This window comes from Macaca nemestrina, chromosome X (assembly GCF_043159975.1).
Source record: "Macaca nemestrina isolate mMacNem1 chromosome X, mMacNem.hap1, whole genome shotgun sequence".
Lineage (NCBI taxonomy): Eukaryota > Metazoa > Chordata > Mammalia > Primates > Cercopithecidae > Macaca > Macaca nemestrina.
The window spans coordinates 68,027,751-68,053,122 of record NC_092145.1 but is presented as its reverse complement, the minus strand read 5'-3'; the positions used below and the strand labels follow the sequence as shown (position 1 = coordinate 68,053,122).

Below are 25,372 nucleotides of genomic sequence, written 5' to 3'. Positions count from 1 at the left end.
ACAAATATTCTAATGTTCTACTAGCAAAGTAGGCTGTTAAGCCTCCATTGTCAAGCTTGTTCTATCTTGAATTGATTTTTATGAGTGTGTACATACAGTTGGTTTTGATATTTTACAGTTGAATGGCCAAAAGAGCAGAATAGAATCATGTTCAATGGAAATTTTAGCTCAGGACCCACTCATTAAGATCTTGAACTTATTTAAAATAAGTAATGTCAATGTGAATAGAAATATCTTGAGTATCTAGTGTTTATCTTTTCTGGCTCCAGAATCTCTTATTGCACAAATGGCAAGTCTGTTACCCTTCTGCATTTTTCTTTGTCATATCCAAAAACTGATGAAAATACAGGATTTCTGCTTTAAAAGAAAGAAAGTGACAAGTATTTCAAGCCAGTTTTATAATCTCTGAGCAATCTGGGCTCATCATCCACTCCTCTTGTATCTGTACTTGCTTTAAAGAAGTCTTGGCCCTGTGCTTTTACGTAGCACAGCCTAACATCAGATAACTTGATTCTTAGAACCAAATGGAGTAGCCATTCAGTAATTTCCTTATGCTATCTTTTAAAAACATTGGAATTGAAAAAAACAATATGTAATATGCTGAGACCAGCTCGGTCTGGGAGACCCTAACCCAGTGGCGCTAGAGGAATGAAAGACACACATACAGAAATATAGAGATGTGAAGTGGGAAATCAGAGGTCTCATAGCCTTCAGAGCTGAGAGCCTCAAAGAGAGATTTACCCACATATTTATTAACAGCAAGCCAGTCATTAGCATTGTTTCTATAGATATTAGATAAACTAAAAGTATCTCTTATGGGAAACGAAGGGTTGGGCCGAAATAAAGGGATGGGTTTGGCTAGTTATCTGCAGCAGGAGTATGCCCTTAAGGCACAGATCGCTCATGCTATTGTTTGTGACTTAAGAACGCTTTTAAGTGGTTTTCCGCCCTGGGTGGGCCAGGTGTTCCTTGGCCTCATTCCGGTAAACCCACAACCTTCCAGCGTGGGCGTTATGGCCATCATGAACATGTCACAGTGCTGCAAAGATTTTGTTTATGGCCAGTTTTGAGGCCAGTTTATGGCCAGATTTGGGGGGACCTGTTCCCAACAGTAATATATATAAATTATTAGTGAACTCACTACACAAGAACTAAAAGATTATTAAAAACTTGCATTTACATATATGCACATCCCTTTTCCCATCCCTCTGCCTCCCAACCAAAGATAAGCACTCTCCAGAATTTTGCATTTAACATTTCACCACTTTTTTATGGTGCTTATATTTAAATAAATATTTATTTATAGAAACAACCTATAGAATCATGAAATGCCAGAACCGGAAGGCCGCCTTCAAATCATCCAGCTCAACTTAATAATTGTATAAGAAAGGAAACTGAAACCTATAGGAGGCAAACTGAGGATGTCTAGCCTTTTAGTGGGAAGTTAATCATCAATTTAGAGGTTGGAAAATTACTAGTATTCTATGAGTTTATCCATTTATTTATAATTACAACATAAAAATTGATATTACGGCTAGGTGCAGTGGCTCGCATCTGTAATCCTAGCACTTTATGAAGTCAAGGCTGGTGGATCACTTGAACCCAGGAGTTCAAGACCAGCTTGGGCAACATGGCGAGAGATCGTCCCTAGAAAAACACAAAAGTTTGCTAGACGTGGTGGCACATGCCTATAGTCCCAGCTACTCGTGAGGCTGAGGTAGAAGGATCATCTGAGCCCAGGGTGGTTGAGGCTGCAGTGAGTGGTGACTGTGCCCCTGCACTCCAGCCTGGGTGACAGAGTGAAACACTGTCTTGAAAAAAATTGATATTAAAATGCTTAACATTAAAACTTGGTGCTATGAGTCTCAAATTAAGAGGTTTTTTTTTTTTTTTTTTTTTTTTTTTACTTAAAAGTATACAATTTGTAAGAGAACATATTTACAGATAAACTGCTTATCAAACTTGTATGTATTACATTTATCAGTCTCTGAATTATAAATCAAGAACCTCAGTCCTATTGAAAAGTAGTAAAATTTAAAACATGCAGTAGTCTTTTTAAAACAATTTCAGTGAAAAATAATTTCCGATAAAAATATTAATCTGCTCTGATTTTGTTTAGAATTGTATTGCTGAATATGTGTGTGCACATACATATGTGTATGTAATATTTTCAGACTAGCTGAACATAGTATTAATTTCCAAAATATTCCCCAGAAATTGTAACATATTATTTCTTTGATTTTACAGTTCATCACCTTAAATAAGTAATAACCTAAGATTTATTTCTGATGGCTTGCCATTGTCACACTATATACCTTGGCTATGTAAGGGAAATTGTGGGTAAAATAGCAGAGATTTAGCTGAAGAATAACCTTTGCTAAAGTTTCTTAAAGTCTTAAAAAGATCAGTGCTCTGTAAACACACCAATAATGTTTTTTCTAATGTTTATCAACTAAGCCTGTTGAAACTGAAGCTTCTAGCACTCCACCTAAGAAAACTGAGGGAATTCTGAATCCCTTTGTAAACTGAAGACTCTGTCTTTCATTTATCTGTTCTTACATCCCTAGTCTGCCTACAGTTCAACCTCACTAGTTTGTATGAATGGGGTAGCAGTAAGTCTGAAATATAGACCAGCACTGACCAATAGAACTTTCTGTGATGATGGAAATGTTCTTCCATGCTGTCCATCATAGTAGGGTTGGTGTGATTGAGGAACTGAATTTTTCATTTTATTTATTTAATTAATTTAAATTGACATATGTGTCCAGTGGCTACTATATTGCACAGCTCAGATAAAAAACAAATAATTTAATTGGTGTTTTCAAGAAATAAGAATGTAACCATAAACAGTCCTCACACTGCATGTATATGCCTGAATTGATCAACATTTGTAATTAGCATACCGTTTGTTTTGAAATAAATACTTTTAGGTTATTGGTTTTGTGAGCGAAACAAATCACAAATTGAAAAAGTATTTATCTTGCCACATTCCTTTCCATAGAGTGGGCAAAGGCATCCATCACCCCACAATATATTAGTACAGTTACATATTCTAAATGTATTAATTTAGTTTTACTGTTTTCTCACAAGAAGTAACAATTCAAAGGCACACAGAGGTATTTACAAATGAGATAATAAGAATAATTTTTACATGGCAAAATAGAGAAAAAATATCAATGGAGATACTGCACCTCAAAATATTTACTTTCTATGATAGCATCCTCAACTAAATGCCCAACATAGCCATTTCTGTGGTTAGAAAAAGAGATCTCACATTTTGAGTTAGTCACTGCCTACACATGTTTGTGGTGAACTTTTGACAGAGTTGCCATTTTCATTTAGGAAGCATAATAATGAAAATAACAGGCTTAATATGAATATGTAAATTTTACCTTAGAAAATAAATACTGGTTTTGCCAATCTCTAAAGATGCCTAAGAGCTTGTTTGTAAAGCTGGCCCTGCCTTTTCATCACAAACTATCAAAAAGAATGCAGTTTGCACACTAGTCTCCTAAAATTAAAAGATAAGCTGCTTTTCATTCACTCCGAAGAGTTCTCTTGACTTCTAATCATGTAAAAATGAAAGAACTGCCAATTTGTCCTAAACACTGGACCACAATTAAGGTAAAATGGGCTTCGGATTCTCACTGTACTCAGCTTGTAAACACTTGCCTGACAACCACCGAAAGCAAGGAATTTGGGTATTTGGAGGTGGATATTAGTCCTGAAGTATAACAGGTGTGGTAGCCCTCAGTAATTAGGACATTAAGAGACTGTGTGAGAAACAACTTTACCAAACAACTAACTGAGTTATCAGAAGTGAAAAGTGAATTCTCAGGTTTTACAAAGTACAAGAGCTTTGGGAAGAGTGTGTTTGTCATTATGGTTAATTTGCGCATACCTCACTGAAGAAAAGGCCAGGGGAGCTAGGCCGAGAACACAGCTGTACAGGCAGCTCAACTAATTGCCTCTCCATCCTCAACCTCATTTATCTTCATTTCTTCCCAATTATACCAAATTATCAATAGTCTCTGTTGCATCAGAGTCTTAATCCCCTTTATTCAGGCAGCATTAGATAGTGGCAGATGAATTCTTGGAGGGAGTCAGGGTAAACAGCCATGAATGCCACCTCTGGCAGATGGCATTGCTCACAAGAAATGTGACAAAACATTTGGAATTTGTAAATGGGCATTGGTATGAGGCTGCAAGCTGTTAATATTTTTTTAAAGATAATCAAGGTGGTACATGGTAAAAATGCAGCCCATATTTTAAAGAAAAATACAAAGGTGCAGGTGTTCACATCAACGTAAAATAATACATTTTTAGATAGTATATTCCCACTGAGCACTGTAACCATGAAATTTTTTCAGGCCATTGTATTTTATGATAATCAGTGGCCTATTTCCATTTCAAGCAAGGTACACGTGTTCTGTATTCAAAGAGAAAATATTATTTATTTTTCTTTCCAAATAACAGACTGTGCAATATTTATTGTGTCCATTGCCAAATTGGAAATATGTTTCAAAATTGGATAACAAACTGAACAGCCAAAAGAAAACATATTAGTGAGAAAAGAATGTTTGAAAGCATTTACAATTATTCTATTTTTCACTTGGTAAAAATCAGACAATAAGAATTCATGTTTTGTGTCATACACAAAAATATCAATACTGTAATAGAAATATAAATAATTTATTTTCATTCAATAACAGATTTGGTACTTTGCAGAAATGATCACATATGTATGCTTTTATGAATTTGACTTTCAGAAACATATGAACTATAGATGTTATCACATAGATGGAATGAGTAAATAAATGAATAAATAAATAAGAGCAATCATTAAAAGGAAACATAAAATAAAAAATAGGCCGCTTTCAGGTATTTTATTATCAAGCTATAGATCTTTTTAAAAGAGTTGGCTGATTTAACTTTGACATTTTCTAGAATAGGCAGCATTGCTTTAAGTAGTGGTATCCCTTTCATCTTTGTCATTTACATATTGGTGCTGAATTCAGTTGCATGACTACAAATTAAACTTCTTGGTCAGAAACAGAGAAGGTGAAAAGTAGACAAAACTATGGACCTGCCTGTTCCCTTGGTATCTTAGGTTCCAGATCTCCAGGTCCTTTTATCCTCCTCTTCTTCGGCTACACCTAGGCAACTGTATCTTCCACCATCCTTCCTATCCCACGCAATCCTACCCAAGTTACATCCCACAAATGTTCTTTCCCACCTCCATTTCTACAATAATTTAAATTTTTTATACTTACTTTATAAAATATGTCTGAACTATCTATCATTGCTTGAGGTAAGCCTATATGAATTGAGTCATTAATCAAGTTTGGAAGGTAATAATTTCTAGCCAGTTTTCCAAATTTGCTTTTAAGGCCTTTTGATTTGAAACCCAGTTTCTTAGGCTACTCTGTATATTGTGCATTGTTAGGATGGCAGATCTTCAGAAATTTGTGTGAATGCGTACGTATAAATTACTCCCGCACATATCTATGAAGAGCTATTTCTTTTTACTTTGAGCTTGGATCTGTGCTCTTTTCTGTTCTACAAAGTTCTAAAACATACATATTACTACTGTTGACAATGCATAAATATTTTCAACACATGCAAACTTTCAAATGCCTATGATTTTGCAATGTTGTTAACTTTGAAGTTACTATTATTTTATAAAACTCCAAAAAGTTAAACTGTAGCATACAGACTTTGCTTTCAGTGCCAGGCATAGGTTTTATATGTCTCTCTCTCTCTCTCTCTCTCTCTCTCTCTCTCTCTCTCTCTCTCTCTCTCTCTCTCTGTCTCTCTCTCTCTCTGTGTGTGTGTGTGTGTGTGTGTATTCCCAAATACATTTATCATGCCAGGTTGTCGGCCTTGGAAACAAGTCTGTAAATTGGCCAAAAGCATCACACATTATTTTGCTATGAGTCTCTGCTACTTTTGCTGCACTGCCAACCCTAATAAGCCAAGCCTGTGTGGTGTGCTGGTGCATATTTAACCTTTCCTCCTTACAGGAATGGGTCTGAGCTTAATGGTTGTTATGTATTGAAATTTGATAGGCTGTGGCCGATAGAGAATCTCATACTAAATAATACTGTGCAACTGAATTTGGGCTTGTATTTGAAAGAATATCTAGTCTATTAGTGATTCACAAGATTTTTATATTTATGCAAAATAGACTCATTTGTTTATATTCTACTCCCTCTCTTGCGAGCATACTATACATAGCGTGAAGAGGCCAATTCAAATAATTTAATGATGGAAAAATATTCCATTTTTGTAAAAGATCCAGACATCTCAAATTGTACTGTTGTTAAGATCAATCTCTCTCCTCTCTCTTCGAAATCTTACTGAATTTTTAAAGGAATATTGAAACATAACTGCATGCTTTAAAACTTTTCCAACTATTGTAGCTGCTTTGGAGAAACTAAAAGTTCTTAAAGATAATTATCATCCAGCCATTAACACAGAATATATAATCATATTTTGTAAACATCCGTCTTTTGTGTGCAGGTAGTAAAAACTGCAGCTAAACTATTAATGTATTAAATTGCATAAGTTAATCCAATGTTTGATAGTTTTCTTTGAACAATGTGTTCAATGGAACAATCTGGAATGAAAACAAATTACCAGACACTATTTTTTACTGCCCTGTTGCCTATCGTGTGTTGAATGACCATTTGGAAAGCAAGTCAGTGCTTCTCCTTAATCATTTGCAAATTTTGTGCATATTTTAACTATACTCATCATTATTTTCTTTAAAAGAAACTAATGGCTTTTTCAACCAGTAAATGTATTTTAATTATTGAATTCATAATGACTCATTTCTTTTCTTTTTTTTTTTTTTTTTTTGAGACAGGGTCTCACTCTGTCATCCAGGCTGGAGTGCAGTGGTGAGATCATAGCTCACTGCAGCCTTGACCTCCTGGACTCAAGCTGTCCTCCTGCCTCAGACTTCCAAGTACCGTGGACTGCGGATGCACACCACTATGCCTGGCTAATTTTTAAAACTGATTTTCATTTTGTGTAAACATGGGGTCATGCTATGTTGCCCAGCCTGGTCTTGACCTCCTGGCCTTAAGCAATCCTCCTGCCTCAGCCTCCCACATTGCTAGGATTACTGGTGTCAGTCCTTGCATCCAGCTGCCCTTGAACATTTCTAACATCAGTAGACAGGGAGTGCATACCATGCCTTCCACATTCATCTATGTATCTATCTATCTATCTATGTATCTATGTATGTATGTATGTATCAATGTATCTATGTATGTATGTATGTATCAATGTATCTATGTATATATGTATGTATGTATGTATGTATCTATCTATCTATCTATCTATCTATCTATCTATCTATCTATCTATATCTATGTCTGACTCCATTCTATCTTGATTGATAGAATTTTCTTGAATTTGTTTCTTTATGATATGGTAAGCATTTCATATATAAAACCTGCAACTTGAAAAGGATGTGTTCTCTTGTTTTGGTCAAGAAAAGCAGACAATCTTATTCCTAATGCTTGTCTAGCACACTACTTGAAAAATAATTTTAGCTGCTCAAAGAGAAGTTCAGGATTTGAGGTTAAGAAAAACAGTGTATAAAAAGTTTTCTTGGCCAATTGCAGTGGTTCAAACCTGTAATCCCAGCACTTTATGAGGATCATTTGAGCCCAGGAGTTTAAGATCAGCCTGGGAAACAGTGAGACCCCATCTCTACAGAAAATAGAAAAAACTAGCCAGACATGGTGTTGTGCACCTGTATTGCCAGCTATTCGGGAGGCTGAGGTGAAAGGATCACTTGAGCCCAGGAGTTCAAAGCTCTAGCGAGCCATGATTGCATCACTGCACTCCAGCCTGGGTGACAGAGTGAGATCCTGTCTTAAAAAAAAAAAAAGATTTAGTCTACTTGTGGCATTTTTATTGTATTCTGAATTAGATATATTTTCATTACTTTAAGCCCATGGCTGTTAGTATTTTTTTTCTGATCATTAAAGAAGTGTTAATAATCACATTGGATGTAGTAATAATGCCTTTTCCACTTAAATTATTGTTTTCAGTTGTGGTATTAGACCTTGTATGTTCTGTCCTTCTTTTAGTGATTGGCTTCCAAGAAATACTATTATTTTCCCACTCTTTTCTCTTCAGGCATCAACTTGGCCCTTTTCCTTCAGATGCTTTGCAGCCTTACCCTCGTTTTCAAGACAGAGAAAACACTACCCATAATTGACTCATATCATTTATATTTTAAAAAGACTTCATTTTAAAAGAGGGACGTGAATAAGAAAGTAGCTTTCTTATGCCACTTGGAATTGAGGGATTTTCTCTGAAGGCCTTCAATACTTCATGATTCCCACGTCTGCCCACTACAGGTCTCAGCCTAGTCTAGTAAGCCTATCTTTGAAACTACCACTTTCTTAGTTCTCTTCACCAAAGTGCCTCATTTTGTTCCTCAGATTCTAAACTGTGCACATTCACAATCAAAACCTCAGTTAAAAGGACTTATATACCTCGTATCAGTAAACAGTTGAGGATAGTGATTTAGTGTGTGTGTTCTGGAGCCTTTCCTCGTTTGATTCTTTACTGGTGATACAAGCGTGGGAAAATCAATCTTTTGAGTTTCAGTTTTCTCTCTAAAATGTGGCTGATTACAGTACCTATGACATGGTGTTCTGAGGATTAGGTGAATACTTTCTGGCACATGTCAAGTGCCCAGTGTGCTTTCAACGTTTTTCAGGCACATAGTGTGCGTTCAGTGAATGTGATTTTCACAGGTATTAGACATATATGCTGTAATTGTTTTGTAAGTAGCAGCCCTTAACTGATAATTATAGTTTTAATTACTCAACGTAGTGATAAAATCCATTTATGAATCTCTTTGATATCATCAGCAGTCATTCATAAGCCCCAGTATAATACAAGTGAAAGATCCATTCCACACACTCACAGGCACTAAGATCCGAGAGCCAGTGAATGGTCCATGTCAAATCGATACTTGCTATATATTGATTCTATCTATTGATTTATGTTGCATCTACTGCATTTTCTTCTTCTTTTATTTTTCATTTAAAAAACTGTATTCCCTTATCCTTTCTTTTTCCCGTATGGAAGAATTGTTGGTGTATTCAGTCTAATGCCTCAGCTTAACAAATATGTTTCTTTCTCTTTGTATTGTTATTTCAGGTTCTGCCATGTATTTCAGTTTGTCATATTTTCCCCAGTTTTATAGATTTCTGTGAATTTGGGTCTGCAGGTTTTGTCTTTATGTGGGTAAAAGGATTACCTTTTTCTTGCTGAAATTCTTTCTTTTTTGTGTCTTTCATGTTCATGTTGTATGCTTGCCTCTTTCCTCTTGTTTTTTGTTTTATTTTGTATTCGGTTTAGAGCACTATGAAAATTATTGGCAAAAATTATTCTCCATTATTTCTACCAACTTTCTCCTCTTTCTTCATATTAAATATATTTTTTTGTTTCTTTCTTATTGTTCTTCTTTTAAGAAGTCCTAGGATTAATAATCAATGTTTACCAGCCAAGCCCAGTCTTTTCTGCACAGAGAAAAAAACAAAGAGCCTTCTGCTTCTGCTTTCTCAAGGGGAGAACAGGCTATATATAGTTGCTTAGTCTCACTGCTGAACCACTTGATAGATTATTAGAAGTAGCCTAGTAAAGTCTCATCTGGAGTTCTCATTTTCAATGTTTTACTGTATTCTATTATGCAATCTGCTTTAAGAGCAATAAGTTAAAATGCACATGGCCATGAAAATTAATGTGGTTAACTGCAAAAATAATAGAGTTTTACCTCTGCAAATTATTTCTTTAATTCTTGGGGTCACTAGTGGTCTTCATCATCTTTTGTTGGTAGTATAGTTAAAAAGGTAGTCACTCTATAGACAGGTTAATGAATTTAATACCCTATTTTGTCTTTTATATATATATATATATATATATATATATATATATATATATATTTTTTTTTTTTTTTTGAGACAAGAGTCTCACTCTGTCGCCCAGGCTGGAGTGCAGTGGAGTGGTCTTGGCTCACTGCAAGCTCCGCCTCCTGGCTTCATGCCATTTTCCTGCCTCAGCCTCCCCAGTAGCTGGGAATACAGGTGCCCGCCACCACGCCCGGCTAATTTTTGGTATTTTTAGTAGAGACGGGGTTTTATATTCTAAAATAACTTAAATGATAATAGCTTACACTCATTTAGTGTTTGATATGTCTAGATATTGTGTCGTTTTACATATTCCATCTCATTTAATCCTTAAAACAACCCTAGAGCAGGTAGATTATATTTCCCTATCAGATATTAGGAAACTCGGACTCAAAGAACCTTAATGTCATTTCCAAAGCCCATAGATAGTAAATAGAGCGACCAGAATTCAACCTCAGGTCTGTCTGATGCTCCTTCCACTATGCTATTAGAATTTTTTGAAGGATACAGTTCTTCCCTCTCTATTTTGTGTCGGTCTCTATCTGCCACTTTCATAGAACTTTGCCAGTTGACCACTACTAGTCAAGTAAGATCGCTTCAACCTCACCACTCCAAAGCATACAGACAAGCTGAAATCTCAACAAGAAAACTTGCTGTGTGAGTAATAATTAACTCCCACCATTGGCTGCAAAAGATCATAATGCTTTCATCTCGATTTATTGGTCAAAATGAATTCTATTGTCTAGAGACTGCGATATGGTTTCCCTAAATAATTTTTTGATAGCTGTAAGAATTGCACTGACAGGAAGATATTTATACCTACAGAAATGATATTAGTTTATGGGCGGGGATAAAAAGAAGAGATGAATTATTCTGCCTCCTTCTATGTGGCCAGTCTTATCCTCTGCTTTTTGGTTTACTTCATTAGCTTCTAAAGCATGGTTTATTTGGTTAAATTAACAGTGGAATAGAAAAAGCACTTTAATTATGTTTTGTGTAAGTATATATACTTAAATTATGTTATGGGTAGGAAAATACACTTAAATTATGTAGGTATGTATACTTAAATTATGTTATGGGTAGGTATATATATTTAAATTATGTTACAAGTAGGTAAATATACTTAAATTATGTATGGGTAGGTAAATATACATCCATAATATTACACTTTTACAACACTCATTTTTCATCTTCTTAGTTGATCTATGAAAAATGAGTGTTGTAAAAATATAATATTACACACATATTTTTTTTAAATTTCTGATTATGAAAAAACCTGTAAATTTGTGCCATTTAATTTTTTTATAAATTCAAAGCAGTCATCGAAACCTTATGTTCATACACTCCATCAGGTAAATAATAAGTATGCTCTTTTAGGCAGGGCGTGGCAGCTCATGCCTGTAATCCCAGCATTTCGGGAGGCTGAGGCGGGCGGATCACGAGGTTAGCATATCGACACCATCCTGGCTAACACGGAGAAACCCTGTCTCTACTAAACAAAATACAAAAAATTAGTCGGGCATGGTGGCCGGTGCCTGTAGTCCCAGCTACTTGGGAGGCTGAGGCAGGACAATGGCGTGAACCTGGGAGGCGGAGCTTGCAGTGAGCCTAGATCGTGCCACAGAATTCCAGCCTGGGAGACGGAGGGAGACTCTGTCTCAAAAAAAAAAAAAAAAAAAAAAAAAGTATGTTCTTCTAGTATACATAAAGTACATTTCAAGCTGTATACGTGTACTAACATATACATAAAATAGAAATTAATGAGAACAAGATTAAACAAGATTTTAACTAATAAAGTTTATTTATTACATAAAACCTTTAAAACATATATTCTTAGTATCAGTGAGGACAATGTGATTAATACATCAAATCTGATGACCTTTACAATATTTCACTTCTTAATGAAAGTGACAGAGTTCCTACATTGAGTAGGAGAAGTATCAGCTCTGCTATTTTATATTTCTTCTCCTATGCTTGCATTATTGTCTTCAGTCTGAGGTTGTATTGTGTTGTTCATTTTGTAACGGCTAGTTTATTGAATCTACTCAGTGCATGTAGAACATATCACAATGAGGTCAGAGTAAATAAAAATCTAGGGCTGCCAATGGCCAACCACGTGCCCTGCTGAAAGCTCCTCCTTCCCCCAACCCCTCCGGGTTCCTCTAATGCTTGAGCGGTGAAGGCATCAGTGATGATTCATATCTTAAATATTAGTGACACATAATATTGTAGTTACTTTTTGGTTAACATATCAAATAAATGTTAAAACTCAAATATCTTGCTCTGTCTTTGTAGGTCAGCTTTTACATTTTCTAGGGTATGCATAACCTCATTTTAAGGACCTCCGATTTAAGGTATATTTTACAAGAGCACATATCACAACTTACAAATTCTAGGAACTAGCTCTTTAAAATAAATAATTGGCCTGTATTCTCAGTAATTGTTCAATGTTTCAGAAATATGACGAAAGAGGGAAATGATAGATGGTGGTTCTGCTTGGTTTCTGGTGAAGCCTCAGGGAGCTTTTTTTCACGGCGGAACGCAAAGGGGGAATAATCATGTCACATGGTGAAAGCAGTAGCAATGGAGAGAGGGTGAAGGTGAGGTTCCACACACTTTTAAATGATTAAATCTTGCAAGAACTCACTCACTGTCATGAAGACAGCACCAAGCCATAAAGGTTCCGTCCCCCTGATCCTAACACCTTCCACCAGGTCCCACCTCCAGCATTCGAAACTAAAATTCAACATGAGATTTGGGTGGGGACAAATATCCAAGCTATATTGGTGGTATTATATGATTATTTACTGTGAAGTGACTTGATAATATGTTCGTCATTTAGACAGACCACATGTTATTAAGAATGAAAGAAGGAACTCAAATTCAGATAAGAAAATGCTATCACTGTCTTGAACTTAGATTTTTCGAGTGTTTTAACTTGCAATACTTACAGTAGCAAGAAATGAATTCAAATTTCCAAAAAGTGTCTTGTCACACATAAACACATTTTTCTGTACTTGCCACAGCAGACAGCTTATATAGAATTGAAGGGTATTTTTATTTTATGTATGTATGTATGTATTTATTTATTTATATTTATTTATTTATTTTTTGAGACAGAGTCTGACTCTGTCACCAGGCTGGAGTTCAGTAGTGTGATCTTGGCTCACTGTAACGTCTGCCTCCTTGGTTCAAGTAATTCTCCTGTCTCAGCCTCCCGAGTAGCTGGGACTACAGTTGCACACCACCATGCCCAACTAATTTTTGTATTTTTAGTAGAGACAGGGTTTCGCCATGTTGGCCAAGATGTTCTTGATCTCCTGACCTCGTGACCTGCCTGCCTCGGCCTCCCAAAGTGCTGGGATCACAGGTGTGAGCCACCATACCCAGCCATTGAAGTGTATTTTTTTTAAAAAACTTCTACTCCAGGCAACATAACATGATACCAAGATAAATACGACAATTTAAAAATGTGGGGGGTTCATAGGAGAGTGAATAAGATAAGATTATCATTTGGAATTGCAAAATAATATCTGGCAAAACCCCATTTTCTTCATGTCTACGATAAAATACCTTTGAACCAGAGTGTATTTTAAGTTATGCAAACTAATAGTTTGCAAGAGTTTCTCCAACCATATCATCACATTCGGCAGGTCATATGGAAGAGCACTGTGCCTTCATTATCTGTGATATAATTCCTTCTACAACTAAACTAACCTTTGAAATTCCATAATGTGATGTTCAAGTTTTAGCCACTGTGCTTTAAAGTGGCACTCAGGGAATACTTACATCTTGCAACATTTTAATTTAGAAACAAATATATTGGGACTTTGTTTGAATTTTACATTTACTTTGTGAAACATATTAGCCTTATTTTTAGAAATATGTATGAGTTAGGTGCAATTGACTTGAGTAAGCCTGTGGCGAGTACTTATATTTTAATTATCAAGTCTACTTTGAAGCGTGAGTTCCTTTTAAATCCAGAAACAAATTTATTCACTATTAATTTGGAAACTTTTGAAATTGACTCCTAATCTTTTTGAATGACAGTGATGATAAAAGTATAGGGTCATTTGTTTGATTTTTTTCATTTGTTTGTGTGGTTGGTGGTTTCGCCTGTAAAGATAATGCAGCCAACAGACATGAAAAAAAGCTCATCATCACTGGTCATTAGAGAAATGCAAATCAAAACCACAATGAGTACCATCTCATGCCAGTTAGAATGGTGATCATTAAAAAGTCAGTAAACAACAGGTGCTGGAGAGGTTGTGGAAAACTAGAAACACTTTTACACTGTTGGTGGGAGTGTAAATTAGTTTGACCATTGTAGAAGACAGTGTGGCGATTCCTCAAGGATCTAGAACCAGAAATACCATTTGACCCAGCCATCCCATTACTTGGCATATACCCAAAGGATTATAAATCATTCTATGATAAAGACACATGCAAACGTATGTTTATTGCAGCACTATTCACAATAGCAAAGACTTGGAACCAGTCCAAATGTCCATCAATGATAGACTGGATTAAGAAAATGTGATACATATACACCATGGAATACTATGCAGCCATAAAAAAGGATGAGTTCATGTCCTTTGCAGGGACGTGGATGAAGTTGGAAACCGTCATTCTCAGGAAACTGTCACAAGATCAGAAAACCAAACACCTTGTATTGTCACTCAGAAGTGGGAGTTGAACAATGAGGACATATGGGCACAGGGAGAGGAACATCACACACTGGGGCCTTTCAGGGGCTAGGAGGCTAGGGGAGGGATAACATTAGGAGAAATACTTAATGTAGGTGACAGGTTGATAGGTGCAGCAAACCACCAGGGCAAGTGTATACCTATGTAGCAAAACTGCACGTTCTGCACATGTAACCCAGAACTTAAAGTATAATAAAGAAAGAAGATAATGCTTATGTGTTAATACAACAGTTGTAGTGCATGTTGGTCCACCCATCACACTCTCTCACAGAGCCTTTGTACATTTCTTGGAACCGTTTGAAGGTTTGTATATAAACATTCTGGTCATGCAACCAAGGCATTCTTTTCTTTCTTCCTGGATACTGCTCTGCTCAGTTGTATTCTCTTCTTTTTAGATGGTCCTTTCTGATACTCCACCTTCTTTATTTTTGTTTTTCATGTTTATTTCAGTCGCTATGTCAAGGGCCAATTGGAGGAGATGAGGCTAGTAGTAGGAAAATCAGTTAAGAGTCTCTTGAGATGATTGTAATGTGAGAGAGGAATGAGGGTCCAGACAAAGGCAGTGTCAGTGGGAATGGAAGGGAACTCAGTGTAAAGTCAATTCCAGATAATTTGGTCACTTAAGCACAGAGTGAATGGTTAAGAGATGGCAATGGTACTTATTGCACTGAGAGATCGTTGAGGTCAAGGGATTTGCCCTTTATTTCTCTATTCCCAATACCTGCAAATAGCACCTGACACATGTTAAGAACTCAAACATTTCCCATTGAAACAACTGCATTATGCCACTAACAGATATAGGAAATAAAGGAGCAAGATCTCTTTCATTGAATAATGGTCAGTTTAGTTTCAGATATGTTGAAATGAAGATGCTGTAGATACCTGTGTTTTAAACTGTTTTACACAAACTGCTTATACTCTAGGATAGCGCTTTCTAGTATAACTTTCCGCAAGGAAGTAAATTATCAGTATCTGTACTTCTCGATATGATAGTCCCTAGCTGCATGTAACCTTTGAGCATTGGTAATGTGATTAGTGCAACTGAGGAGCTGAATTTTTTCATTCTTTTGACTTTATTTTAATTAATTAAAAGTTATATTTAAATAGCCACAGGTGACTAGTGGTTATTGTATTGGCAAGTACAGCCCTAGAGGCTCATCAATTAGCTGCTATTATACCTCTGATTAAACTTGAAATTCCTAGACCATCACCCGGCGGTGTGGCTGTTTCTAGGTAACGTTTTAAAGTAAAAGAGGAGATAAACTAGTTGAGACCTTCTCAATATTTTAAAATGAATAATTGCTGTCTATTTTCTATCCATATTGGTTCAAATTTCAGATACACTGCATGATTGTGCTACTGATGTCACCAATCTGGAAAACTGCTGAATATTCTATTTTTTGAATGCATACAGGAAAAGCAAATAAAAGAATAATATGATGATTGTAGAGTATAGCACCTCTACACATACACACCTTGTTTTCCATTCATGTATTAGCACTTTACAATATCCTAAACCCTGAATTTGTGTCTATATGTGTATGTGTACACCTCCCTGCTACACACACTTAACACATACTATATTATTATTTAGAAAAAAAAAATGAAGTCTTTAACGGTTTAATTATGATTCTAAATATTTTTCTACTACAAAATGCTTCATACTGTGTAGATTCATCAAACAAGGTGCGTTTATCTAAGATTCTAGCTAAACAAATATTCTATGGCTGAGAGAACAAGCTCGATTTAGGCCGTATGCTACATAGACCTCTTCCCATTTGACTGCTTTTTCTTTGCCTTATGTATGTAAGATTACTGGAAACATGATCAATTTAGACCCATATTTTCAAATAATCTGACTTATATGTTTTGTTGTAGCTACAAAAGTTTCAATGTAAGGACAGCTTGTTATAAACACTTCCATTTTCACATTCAAGGCCATAGTTTTGAATTTATATAATTACCTTATATATTTTTTCTAGTAGGTGGCTTTTAAATGTGTACTTTGCAAAATATACTAGCAACTGCTATTACAGTATTCCTCTAAAATTTTAAAAGTTACACTCAACTTGAATTCATAAGACAGATCACTTTTAAATTATGAAACACTTGCCTATGACTCACACAGTTCTAGTAGTCTTAGAAACTCAAACCTACAGAAATTACAGCTTATTCATTTATAAAGAAGATCACTGACCCCTATGGGTGGATGAGGAAGACTGGTTACTAAATTTTCTTGATTCTCTTCAGCGAATATTTTATTAGCTTCCTTCACTCATTCTTAACAACATGGTGCTAAGGTGAAGAATGATTGCTTGGAATTTTTATTTAGAGCCTTACTGCTGGGTTTCCTTTATATCCATTTGAAACATGTTGGTGTTTCGGTGTTTTGGCTTGTAGGCTTATGCTAATTTGTTTGGAACACATCATAATGATCTTTGTTATTGCTTTTCACAACCTGACCATAGTAAGCATTGTGTTATTAGAATGGGAAATGCGGAAGTGCTAATTCAAAATTTTAGCAAATTAAAACATTAAAATACTGCTTTGGGTCCCACCCATGATATGATCTTGCTCCTTTTTTTTTTTTTTTTTATTGAGATGGAGTCTCGCTCTGTCGCCCAGGCTGGAGTGCAGTGGTGCGATCTCAGCTCACTGCAAGCTCCGCCTCCCAGGTTCACGCCATTCTCCTGTCTCAGCCTCCCGAGTAGCTGGGACTACGGTGCCCGCCACCACATCCGGCTAATTTTTTGTATTTTTAGTAGAGATGGGGTTTCACCATGTTAACCAAGATGATCTCGATCTCCTGATCTCGTGATCCACCCGCCTCGGCCTCCCAAAGTGCTGGGATTACAGGCGTGAGCAACCGCGCCCGGCCAATCCTTTTTCAAGTTATTATTTGTAACTCAATGGATGATAAAAAGGTCCTTTTTATGTGTTAAATTCCATGTTTCTGTTGTAGGGTCTCTGTGATTCATAGGTCTCTGTCCTCTACCCACTTATCCTACAAAGAAAATGCCACAAAAACAAATAACCTTCCGGGAACCCTAACATTTTAAAATGGGATTTTTTTAAAAAGGTCTAAATTGCAAACTAAAGAGTTTCTGATTAAAGCAATAGAAGTTTGTCAGATACCTTGTTAAATTAATATTTCCCCACAGTGAATCATTTTATTGTTCTTACACTGATTCTAACTAAGAATATATATTTCTATGAAGTAAGGGCTTATAAAAATGTAGTTCTCTCTAGCTTTCTTATTGGTAACGTTAGGATTAAATTAGTACTAATGTAGCAATAGTTGCTTGTAATACTGTTGATTGTGTTACACTGTTTATTGTCATCAATTTAGTTTTACTAAATATTGTGGTAAAACAGTGATAAGTAGTTGATATGGAAAAGCTCAAATAAATTATTCAGTTAATGAGGATTTGCTGCATTTTCTACATTATCTTTACATGCTTAGGTTACGTTTACACTTAATACAAAATTTCATGAAGACTTAAAGAGGTTATTTTATTTTCGCAAACCCACTGCCTACCCTGCCAGCCTCTTAGTCATGCCTTGTGAAAAATGCTGTCCAGTTTATCTCCTCTTTACTGGAGGAATTCCCTCACAAAGCTAGTATGGTCTGGTTCCAACAAATGTGCATACTTTAGTGTTATGGGCTGAATTACGTACCCCTAAAATTCAGATATTGAAGCCCTAACCCCCAGTTACTTTGAAATGTGACTGTATTTGTAGCTAAGGCCTTTAAGGAGGTAATTAAGTATATTTTAAAACAAAGAATCTAACCGTATTGCTTGTAACTCAAAGGATAAATGCTTCAGGGGATGAATACCTCATTCTCCATGATGTACTTATTTCACATTGCATGCCTGTGGCAAAACATATCAGGTACTCCATAAACATATACACGTACTCTGTACTCACAAAAATTAAAAAATAATAACAATTCAAATAAATAAATAAATAAATCCGGCCTAGAATGGATTCTAATCCAGTTTGCTTGGAGTTCTTATAAGAAGAGGAAACTTGAGCATAAAAGAGTTACCAAGGATGAACTTGCACAGAGGAAAGAGCGTGTGAGGACACAGGGAAAACACAGTCATCTACAAACCATAGAGGAAGGTCTCAGGAGAAACTACTAAACCTGCCAAAACCATGATCTTGGCCTTCTGACCTCCAGAACTGTGAGAAACTAAATTCTTGTGGTTTAAGCCATTCTGTCTGTGGTATTTGTTATGGCAGCCTTAGCTAACTACTGCATTTGGAGGTAGACAGACAGACAGATAGATAGGACAAGGAAGGTGGATATCCAAGCCTTCAAAATAGTGGTTAATACAAGGCTGACTGTAGCTTAGATTGGTCAAAATACTTTGTTAGTTTTAAGGGCAATGGGTATTACTGCATCTTGACAAAGAGGCATAAAAATGCAAATATTGGGGCCCCTGAACATTCCAGATTAAGTCATAATTAATGTTTACACTTAAAAAGATAAGAGATTTAGATCAAAAGACAAAAAAATGTAGTCAGAGAGTTAATACCTCCTAATCCAAATATCTAGAATGTTCCACACTCCTCAGCCATTTGATTCATATACAGTTGCCGTTACATTGCAGGATAATACTTATATCCACATTTGGTGGAGGTGGGAAGAGATGGAAACTACCTTTTCTATCATTAACACAGTAGTTAACAAAGGTGTGAGCTGTTGGAAAAAGTGTATACAAAGTTCTCATCAAAGCATACATAAAACCACACTGAAATCCTTTGATAAGATTTTTAAAACATTTCTATTCAAGCTTATTTGGAAAATGTGATACACAAACCATGAGAATACTACCTAATGTACCATTTAATATTAAATGTAGAATAAATAGTTTTACATTTATAAAATAAATATTAATATAATCTCAGCTCCAATGTTGCTGTGTTGCTGTTGCTGCTGTGATACTGCAGTACTATATTATTATCATATGGTATAATTTAATGTCTTCTAAATGTATCTTCCTTTGTCAATATTTTACTCATTTTATAAATTACAGTTCTGCAATGGTAAGCTAATTCATATCTTGAACATAGTGCTAAAATGATGCAGTGCTTCCGTTTTTGCTCAGTAATTGATCTTTCAAATTTTTGCATTTTCTGATATTAATCATGTTTATTGGCCTAATGTTTCTATAAAGAATTCTCAGTGTTGCAGTGGTTACTTTCATAGCTTATTAAAATACTCCCTTGCCCCACCATCTCTCTTCATTACAGCATAACAATGTCTTATTGATTTTAATTGAAATTTCAAATTTGTCAACACTAAAATATGTCAATGCACCAAACCATAAATTACCTCCCTGGTCTTAAGCACATGCTGTACAACAGCCAACATCTGGATGAAAAGAGAGAACAAGTGGTAATCATAGAAGTATTGCATGTTTTCAATGAACATAGCAGACCTCAACATGATCAAGGGAATGATTTTTGGTCCATTAAACCAGTCTATTAAATTCAGCCAAATTTCCTACCTACGAAGGTTTCATGCATCTTGTCTGAATGGCTTATAGCAGGACCCCAACAAGTAACTGCTTATTTCTTCCCACATTTGATTGGAAAATCTGCGTCCACATCAGCAGGGCCAGATACCCTTCAATCTTTACATATACTGCTCTAGAATCTGGTGTTTCCTTATCTCAGCTCATCTAGTTGGAGGCTAGTCAAGATTCTCACTTTTGGATTAGAGATTAACTTTGGCCACAAAAGAACCTGAAAGAGTACTGAAGAGGAGGACTAGAATAAGGTTCTTCCTCTTCAGAACTGAGGTAAGACTGGATGACTGGAGAGGAAGGTTAAACAATCCTTTCAGAGATTCTAGCAGGCAATTTGCTTGAATAAATTTTAAATCTTGAGGAGGAATACCAATTGGGCCTGAAGACATTTCCCTGAAAAGTTTACAACTCTCAAAACTGCTTTTGCAAATGTGGTTTTTGAAATAAAAGTATAAAAATTTTTGTCCCCTTTGACTCAAATTCCACTCAGGGAATTAACTGATTCTAAGGAAATAATTTAAATGAATGTTTTTGTTATAATGTAGACTATAGTAGTGACAATTGGAAACGAAGTCTAATGTTTAATAGTCACTGCACTTTGTAGATATGATACCTGAAGCAACATGACAGACTGCTTATCATGTAAAAATGGGTATCCATATGAACAAAGTGTGGGAGGGAAGTCAAAGATGTGAAAATAATCACAATATTAAATGTTGTGGATATGAGTATGTTGATTTTTCTACCTTTAAAAAAAAACATTAAACGTACATATTTTACAGAGCTCCCAAGAGTCCCAAGACCAAACCCCACACAAACAGGGTCAGAGTTTCAGGCAGTAAGTGGGATGGTGTCAGCCAGGTAGAGTGCTAATGTTGCAGTCCCAGCATGGGAATGGAGGAGGAACCACTGACCCCTGAATGAATGAAGCACATCAAGCAAATAGATGCAGCTGCCTGCACAACCATTTTGTTTTCTAAAGCCAGACTATCTGCTTCTGCAGTGATTCGAATCCCACTCTTTACTTCCCTGTTTAAAGTATTATCCTGAAAGAATGTCCTGGAAATTATTCTGTATTTGTTTTCCATATGGTTTTAAGCAATGGTTCTATCCCCCATAGTATGTTAGATACCAGATGAAATAGCTATGTCAATGTAGATCATGATTTATCTACATTTATACACACTTCACCTCACGTTCTATCTTGAAGGATCAAGGTAAGTATAATTTCAAATTCAAAGCAATTGTTTCCTATTTTTGTCCAGCTTATTTTATACAGAACTCTAGTGTGTATGAATAGATTTGCTTCTCTGAGTGACCTGAGAAGAAAAGATCATTCTTTTCTTACTATGTATTTTTGCATGTTATCATGCTCTTACAAATGAGTGTGTTCTTTTTCAGTGATCAGTACAGTCCTTTAAAATATAGTATATGTATGTTAAAGGTTTAGAATACAAGGCAGTGGTGGTCAATTTATGTTCCCTAACATGTAAGTGCTTCTAAAAGCTATTCATTATGATTCCAGATTTGTTGAGAATACCAACAAGTCAAGAGTGCCTATACTATTATTGAGAATGATTTAGCCTTCCCAAAGGCAGCTTACATCTCTAGACTATTGAAAGTTTTTGAGGCCGGGCGCGGTGGCTCAAGCCTGTAATCCCAGCACTTTGGGAGGCCGAGACGGGCGGATCACGAGGTCAGGAGATCGAGACCATCCTGGCTAACACGGTGAAACCCCGTCTCTACTAAAAATACAAAAAATTAGCCGGGCGAGGTGGCGGGCGCCTGTAGTCCCAACTACTCGGGAGGCTGAGGCAGGAGAATGGCGTGAACCCGGGAGGCGGAGCTTGCAGTGAGCTGAGATCCGGCCATTGCACTCCAGCCTGGGCGGCAGAGCGAGACTCCGTCTCAAAAAAAAAAAAAAAAGAAAGTTTTTGAAACTGTCATAAAAATGAGTTAACTGTGTTCAATAACAATATTCTAAGAGGTGGTATTCATGATTGCAGCCCTAAAAGGGAATTTTAAAAAGCCTTCTTATGGAAAGTTGTCAAATTGAAATCTGTTTATATGAATCTTTTTCAGGTGGAAGTGAATCCTCCTGGGATAAGGATAAGATGCAGTCTCCATTTGCGGCACCTGGACCCCAACATGGAATTGCTCATGCAGCCCTAGCTGGCCAGCCAGGCGTTGGAGGTGCTCCAACCCTCAATCCACTGCAGCAGAACCACCTGCTAACCAATAGTATGTATACCGTCCTCCCAAAACTGGGTGTGTTGAGCAAAATACTATCCAAGACCTACTAGAAAACTTTGGCTGGCAGGGCTTAGTCTATTTTTCTTCAATAAGGTATACCGATTTAGTATCAGAAGGGGAGGTAAAGAGGGACTCACTTTCCCTCTTTACCTCCTCTTCTGATATTAAATGGTTAAATCTTAAGTACATGTAAGGGCACATGGGAGGTACGTGGAAGGTAGAGGTACACAGAATAGAGGTACATGGGAGGCTATGTAGTATAGTCATTAAGAAGGCAGGAGAATGGCATGAACCCAGGAGGCAGAGCTTGCAGTGAGCCAAGATCATGCCCCTGCACTCCAGCCTGGGCAACAGAGCAACACTCCATCTCAATAAAAACAAATAAATAAAAAAAAAAAAAAAAAAAAAAAGAATGTTGGCTAAAGTCACATAAACTTGTGTTTGAATCCTACATGTTTAGAATTCTTTTTTTTTTCCTTTTTTTAATGGAGTTTTGCTCTTGTTGCCCAGGCTGGAGTGCAATGGAGCGATCTTGGCTCATTGCAACCCCCGCCTCCTGGGTTCAAGCAATTATCCTGCCTCAGCCTCCCAAGTAGCTGGGATTACAGGCACCTGCCACCACAGCCAGCTAAGTTTTTTTTTTTTTTTTTTTTTTTTTGTATTTTTAGTAAAGATGGGGTTTCACCATGCTGGCCAGGCTGGTCTTGAACTCCTGACCTCAGGTGATCTGCCCACCTTGGACTCCCAAAGTTCTGGGATTACAGGTGTGAGCCACTACACCCGGCCACATGTTTTGAATTCTACATTATTGTTAGATGTTGGAGAAGTCACCTAACATTTCTAAGTCTTAATATCCACAACTATATAGACTGTGGATAAAAATACACCCACTTAAGGTTGCTGTGAGGTCTCAGAATAATAAAGTAAAATATGTTAACAGTGAGTTGCATATAGTAAGTACTATATATATCACAGGTAGTAGTATTACTTAGCAATCGCGCTATAGCTAATGTATACAAATACAGGTTTAGATGATGTTTTAGGGACTTCAAAGACTCACAAGTCTTTCTGCAGCAAAGCAGATCTTGTGTATGTTACTTTTATATATATCTTTACTTTTCTTACGAATGGATAATCCAGGATAGGGTTTCATTACTCTCTTCCCTGACACTTTTATCCTCCCATGCTACCTTGGGATTAAGGCAACAGAGGAATTCTGAGACATTTTAATATAATGTTCCAAATCTTAGTGAAATTGGTCAGTTATTAAGCATACAAAAATAGGTTATGGTGTGTTACTTTAAAGTAGGTATAATCTCAAGCATAAAATGTCCCATACAAAATGAAATGTTAAACAAAAGCAAATGAAATGAATGCCAGAAAAGTTATAAATATTATGATATGAAAAGTTAAAAAAAGGACTGATTAAGGTAGATTCAGGTTATAATGAGGGTAATTTAGAAGACTTTGGCCTCTAGTCCGACGTATAAAGAGCTTGGAAGTCATTACTCCCATCTTTGCAACTAGAAAAAAGATAAACAATCTGAGAAATCTGAGAATCACCAACTCTTATTAAAGCCATCAGAGCTTGAGGTCACAGAGCCCCACCATGCTGGAAACCAGAGAGAAAGGCAGCACAGCTCATAAGGAGAAGAAGCCACAGCTAGATCCTGGTAGAAGCATTTAAAAGATAATTGAGTAATTGCAGGAGACTTGCTGTAGATCTAGCTCAAGAGACAAAAAATTCATGGAGGCCCTGGTTTATGAGGCCCCTACACTTTCATGAGTTTTATTTCTAGGAGCCCTACCAGATTCTCAGGGTGAAGATATGAGAACATTCTCCTCATGTTTCTAGCAAGGGGAAAAGAAAAGTAACAACTTTGAAATATGCTCATAGTATCTGTTCTCCTGAAGGCCCGTCCTCAAAGAAAACTATTTTACCAGAGCTTAAACTACTTGGTGTTGCTAGAGCCTAACTGACCTGGGGAAAGGGATATACTAACCTCCAACCCTCTCTAACTTTTATGTGAGGGGAAAAGAACAGTACAGTTCCAGCAGCCTTAAGCCTTCTGTCTCACCTAAGGACTTACGGGAGTTAAAAATTACTTGTGAAAGTCACAGCCCAAGGATACAGGCTCACTAAGGGGCTAAGACCTAATCATAAGATTACAGAATGTTTCTTCTCTCACATTTAAGTATCCCCACAGTAGTGCTCCTGTATAACAAAGGGGGATTACAGCTTAAAGAACTGCAATTTTCAGACCCTAGTTATGACAGGTTCTCTAGGGAGAAGCAAAACTAAGGAGGACAGAAACAAGACTAGAGGAAAATTTAGACACTAATGCCACAGGTAAAGCAAGCATTTACGATAGCCTAACTACCAGCCAGATCAGCATAAAACCTATCACCAAAGGCCCATTTACTTCAGTCTCTCCTACTACATCATTTCTGGCTTTAAACGAAAAAGAAAATGCAAACATAAACAAAATCAAAAAACACAATCTGAAGAGACAGAGCAAACAACAGAACCAAATTCAGACATAGCTGATATTTTAGAATTATCAGACTGAGAATTAAAAAAAAAAAAAAACTAATATACTAAGAGAATGGAAAAAACGAACATCATACAGAACACATGGGATAGTTAATCAGTGAGGCAGAAACCCTAAGAAAAAATCAAAAGAAAATGCTAGGAATAAAAGAAAGAACTCCAATAAAATGAAGAATATCTTATATGAAATAATCGATAGAATACACAGAGTCAAGCAAAGAATCAGTAAGCTTGAAGATATTTCAACACATACTTCCCAAGCTGAAAAAAGAGAAATGATGACAGAAATAAAATACCAGAATGGACTATCTAAGAACTGTGTGACAAAGAAAAGAAAAAGATAAAAGAACAGAAGACATATTTCAAATAACAACGACTGAGAGT

At 36.3% G+C, this 25,372-nt stretch overlaps 1 protein-coding gene across 7 annotated transcripts in view; it reads left to right on the top strand.

Moving 5' to 3' along the window:
• The window catches only part of LOC105488007 (dachshund family transcription factor 2), a 692,336-nt gene that overhangs the window by 525,322 nt on the left and 141,642 nt on the right, over positions 1-25,372 (top strand). For all 7 annotated transcript variants that reach the window (XM_071088393.1, XM_071088394.1, XM_071088389.1 and 4 more), the window contains one exon: positions 22,267-22,425. In XM_071088393.1, coding sequence (XP_070944494.1) covers positions 22,267-22,425 — 159 coding nt within the window. The remainder of the gene's footprint in view (positions 1-22,266; positions 22,426-25,372) is intronic.